This window comes from Vigna umbellata, chromosome 5 (assembly GCF_029865625.1).
Source record: "Vigna umbellata cultivar VRB3 chromosome 5, Vumbellata_1.0, whole genome shotgun sequence".
NCBI lineage: Eukaryota > Viridiplantae > Streptophyta > Magnoliopsida > Fabales > Fabaceae > Vigna > Vigna umbellata.
Genome location: NC_142169.1, coordinates 28675499 through 28681122, shown reverse-complemented (window position 1 = coordinate 28681122; position 5624 = coordinate 28675499). Strand labels below are relative to the sequence as shown.

The 5624-nt window shown below is 32.0% G+C and overlaps 1 protein-coding gene across 1 annotated transcript; it reads right to left on the bottom strand.

Annotated features, from left to right (window-relative positions):
• Positions 1–3465: 3465 nt before the first annotated feature.
• On the bottom strand, positions 3466–5624 carry LOC124847228 (large ribosomal subunit protein eL24). The gene is made up of 5 exons (XM_047324673.2): positions 5478–5624; positions 4762–4837; positions 4505–4606; positions 4098–4246; positions 3466–3801 (listed from the first exon to the last, which is right to left on the bottom strand). The coding sequence occupies exons 1-5, from the start codon at positions 5486–5488 to the stop codon at positions 3645–3647; spliced, it is 495 nt and encodes a 164-aa protein (XP_047180629.2). The 5' UTR covers positions 5489–5624; the 3' UTR covers positions 3466–3644.

Genomic DNA, 5624 nt, shown 5'->3' with positions numbered 1-5624 from the left:
TATTCATTTTTACTATTCACTTTTACTATTCATTTTTACTATTCAAAAATTATTTTTTATTCACCATTCTTATCTCTGAATGATTAATTCTACGTGGAGTGTTCTCTTCCATAATTTATTTTAATATTTTTTTTTAACTATTCACTATTCACTATTCACTATTTACTATTTACTATTCACTATTCACTATTCACATTTCTAAAAAAATCCTAAATAAGTTATCAAAAATTTGAAGCTCTCCCTCCAAAATTACTATAACTTTATATCCAAAAATTTACATTTTTCTATCCATTAAAATTATTATTACTAATAAAATGTTAAAATTTACTATTATAAATATTTTTTTTTTTTCATGGATCTTACATTTTAACATACAAATATTTTCAAGGATCTTACATGGTGGGTCAGGCCGGGTTCAAATTTTTCTGTCTCGCTAATAAATGAATCGGGTTGGGTTGACTCACTAAGTGACCAATCCGTGGTAGGCCGGGCCGGGTGGCCCGTTTTGATAGCTCTAATATTGATTAAATGACTAAAAATATATAGGGTGTTGCTCCCTCCACCACCACCATTTCTTCCTCCACCTCCCCAACTTTCTATTAAAAAAATTTAATTACAAAAATAACCTTTTTTTATTTTTATTTCTATTTATTTATTTTAAATTTAAACCCTATCTTCCTATCATTTTTACTTTTCAGATCCATCTCCCAACTCTCTCTCTTCATATTTCCACGCCAAACTCCACCATGCCCGTTCCTGTCATCTCACAAAGCGATTTCGCTTTCAATTATTGAGCTTCGCCTCTTCTTTCTTAAGCCCTTATATAATATACAATATTAATATTGTTTCTGACATGGTATAGTGTGCTTGTGGAAGTTTATGTGGTGTACGTAAATGAAGAACAACATGCATTGGGAAAATCAACGTATATGTTTAAATAATAGTATATATGAAAGGGGGTAGGGTACCCCTTCGAAAAATTTATTAATGTTGGGGCTGTAAGACCTTTATATATTCAATAATAAAATTGAATGATTAATATGTGGCAGACACTAATATATTTTGACATCTCTGCAGTGCAGTTGGAAGCCAAGTGAACCAACTCTGAAAGACTGATACTATTTGTCACAGGTACAACTTTTCCAGAAAATAAACATGTGTAGTCTTTAACGGATGTCAACATCCGTTTAAGACAAAACGGATATCAACATCCGTTTTTTCTTAACCGGATATCGACATCCGTTTTTTCTTAACCGGATATTGACATCCGTCGTTTAAAGATTATATCGTTTACTTTTTTACACACTGATCAATTACTTCCACTACCACTTGCAATTTCTTACTAAGCATACCGACTAATGAAAGTCTACCACACTCTCAAACTATAATTCTATCACAATTAAAAAATAAGAGGAAGAAGTGAAACGTGAAAGAGAGGAAGAAGAGAACAATGAAACAATGAGGGGACGAACGATAAAGAGAAAGAAAAATGGTTGGTTCATACATGTAGATGATTAGAGTGGATAGAAGTTAAAAAATATTAACCCTAAAATTTTACTAAGGATAAAATAGGAATGAAAAAATAAAGAGAGGGGTAAAAGAAGAATGGGGTGGTGGAGGAAGCAAGAGGTGGTGGTGGAGGGAGCAACACCCAAATATATATTTTACAATTCTTTTCAGCACACAAATTAGATGAATATATTAATATACATTAGACAAGTTTATGAGTATAGTGAAAAACATTAGACGAATTTGTTTATATACTAATTAGATGTGCATAGCAAAAAATATTATATGAGACACTTCATACATTGATTATATTAGTTTAAGAATACACATTATATGAATATGTTTATACATTAATCAAATGAGTCTTGTAACACATTAGATATCTTTGTTCATACATGATTATACAAGTCTAGCAATATATGTTACATAAGTTTGTTCATTCACATATTAGATGAATATATTAATATACATTAGATGCCTCTATCTATATTCTGATTAAACGAGTCTTACAATTTACATTAAACAAGTTTATTCATATACTAATTAGATGAATCTAACAATACGCATTAGACAAGTGTTTTTATATACTAATTAGATTAGCCTAAAAATACATATTATGAGTTTATCAATGTACTAATTATATAAATCTAGCAATACACATTAAACCAGTCTCTTTGTATACTATTTTATATTTACAATGATTTTACTCTACATGTTTTTGCATGCACCCTTTGTATTTTTAGAATCTATCCTACATTTTTACACATGTTTTATTCTCTATATTTTTTACAAACATTACTATTTATATTTTTTATAAACATATTGACTTTCTAAACTTATAAATCATTTTCAAATTAATTCTATTTAAAACTTAATTATAAACTTGAAAATAATAATATATTTTTTCTTCAACCTTTAAATCTCTTTTAATAAACACACAAACAAACATCAACTTGTATATAGACCCAAATTTAAAACTAGTTATATATTTAAAAAAATTAAAATAAAAAATTTCTTAAGAGTTAAATTTATTAATAAAGTGTAATGTATTTAGATCTATCAATAAAATTGATTAATAAATAGACGTGCATTATTAGTAAAGTGATATTACAAATACAAAATTCCTGACTCAGTATTTTATGATCTTTAAAATTGATCCATAACTTGATCCAAGTATAAAAGTATGGGTGTTGCTTCCTGCACTCTATCACATTTCTCTATCCATCCCATAAAAAATCCTACAGAATTTATTTTTTCAGTAATAAAAGTGTGATTGCTGTCCGGAAAAAAAATCCGGAACTGTTTTTGTATTCCGAAAGTGTTAGGGTACAGGAAGAAAAATGATAAGTGTACGAAGTAATTCACTAAAAGTATCTATTGTGAGAACGTTAATGCAGAGATAAACCCATAACATAACCCATGAAATCCTAGTTGTGACGTTCAACGTTAATATGCGAATCAAAGAGACAAACTCTTTCTATCTACGCGGAATGCATAAAAAGACAATCTGAAAATTATAGTCTGTCTAAAAGATAGTTGTTTTCAACAACCTTTTAACCATATACTTTAAAACATACCCAGTCATATCTTGACCATTTTATACCATATACTAGATTGAATGAATAGGAGTTTTCTTTGATCAGAACATAAGTCCGTCATCAGCAATAGCAAAAGAATTGAAGAAAAAGCCTACATGAGACAATCGTATTGCTAGCAATATCGTTGAAGAACAGAGATCTCAGGCACTGCGTGGTTATATAGATAAAATAGTTGCTTTGAATCAAAATTTGGTTTGGTAATGCAAGCCTACAATGCAAATCAGGCACTGTGCATGGTGAAATCAATTGGAAGCTACAATAAAGAACATAATTGCAAAACATGAATAGCAACGTCATTCGGCGTCCCCATTCTAGGTCAAATTCAGAAACCAAAAAACGACCCACTAAAAACAGCTGATTAATCATTCAATAACGTGAAGGGGAATGCATTCAATAACTAGGTACTTTCTGAAGCTCCAAAACAGGTTTAATTAAGCAGTAAAATAAAAGATTAATCATGCAAATTAAATATCAGTACAGATGTTTGAAAACAACACTATTTAAATTGTAGCAAAAATAGGAACAAAACTTAATAGCTCAGCGCTTCCCGCCTCCACCACCGAGTTTGGGACCTTTAGGCATAGCACCCTTGGAAACATTGCCTTTACCTCCTGCTTTTTGTGACTTAGCTGCAACTTCGGCTTTCTTAGCCTTCTTCTCATCCTTTGTCTTCTTGATCCTCTCCTTAATTTCACTGCACCACAACATCCAAGATCAGATGCATGTGGAATCCACATTTGAAAATAAAAGAGCTGTTAAAATGCAAGGCTCTGAAGCAGAACTACGGATTCAAGCATGTGACTAAAAAAAAATTCATAACACTAGAAATAAAGCAGGAAATTATTAAGAGGATTAAGCTTCACTGAAGCGAGAGGTGAACAGAGAGTAAAGCGTAATTATAATAGTTGATCAGAAAATGAATGACTAAGAATGTGATTAAATATGCACACATCTAACGGAACGAAGAGGCAGGAATTAACAAAAACACACCGAAGGGCAGCTTCCCTAGCTGCGTCTCTAACTTCTGGCTTCTCAGTTCTCTTCTTCTGGATAACTTCCAAAGTGGCACCGACAATGGACCTAGAGTAAGGCTTCTTGGCAGCACGTCTTCTCTTCTTCACAGCTTCTTGAGCAATGTCCTACACATCCCATTCACACAAGTAATTGAACCAAATGCACACAACAATTGAGGAATGCCTACAGTAATCTGTTTTTCATGTGAAATTCGAATTACTATCCACTAGGCAAAATCAGATGACACCAAATTCAGTAAAAAAAGCAACATTTTCATTCCTAGACCGGTTCATCAATGCCAATGGAAATTCTCATTTAAAAAGTTCAGGATCTCTATGTAGATTAATTTTTGCATCTTTCAGACATTTGAATTAAATAAATACCTTCTTGTGTTGCTTCCTGTACATTGCAGTCCAGGTAAGCTTTGATGGCTTCAAGCGGTTGTGGAAATACCTCTTGCATTTGGAATTGGCAAAGAGGAAAACCTGTAGATTCCACAAACAAATACCCTCTTTTCAATATCATAACTAATGACAAACAAAAACCGTCACAACTAACAATCATTAAGTTACATCAAACAAGACAAGATTTAAATAATGTGATAAATGGACCCCAAATTCAACGAGACATTATATGTCACCTGAGAATCACCACGAACAAATCTAATCCCTTTTCCTGGGTAAATCTTGGCACCACTGAATCTGCATAGTTCAGTTCTGATACAGGAATACAACACATTAATAAGTCATCGTCCTCTATGAAAATAATTATCCATAGATCAAACATAATGCGTAAGACACTGAATAGTTTAGCTGAAACTATGTTCAACAATCTACAAGAGTTATGCGTCTGAACTTGTTCAAAAGCTTCAGAAAAAGAACACATTCTCCGACATGTTTTCAAAACCTATTGATGCCTCTAATAGTCAGAAAAGCTCAAACAGAAACTAAGAATAAAGAAGCAGATACAAAACTATTCCAGAGAATTAGTTGAGGAATTGAATTGAAGTCAGTAAGCAGCAAATGATAATGATATACATCTTGTGGAATTAATTTTAGACGCATCGAAAATTATTCCACACAATATGCTTTAGAACGAAACAATAATCACAAAAATAATACTTCAAGAGAGATAAACTAAAAACAAAATCCAAACCACTGAAACAAATGGAGAATGGGAGAAGTAAACCGAACAAAAATAATGAAAAAAAAAACGAGATTAACTACAACAAACAACGATTTTAGAGTACAGATAAGTGTATGCATCCAAACCCAATAATTATAGAAGAAAGTAACTGCTATGAGATCCTACGAAAGGAGTTAAAGGAAGAAGAAGAAAGTGTTCATGAAAACTCACTTGAGGACCATGGCTGCTGCTTCAGCTGTGGCTGCTTGGTGTAAACCCTAAAACCTAATTCTCCCTGAATCTCTCTATACTCCGAAATAAAACCATATAAATGCACTCCTGGGCCCAAATTAAATAGCCTAGTCCATAAGAATCCGA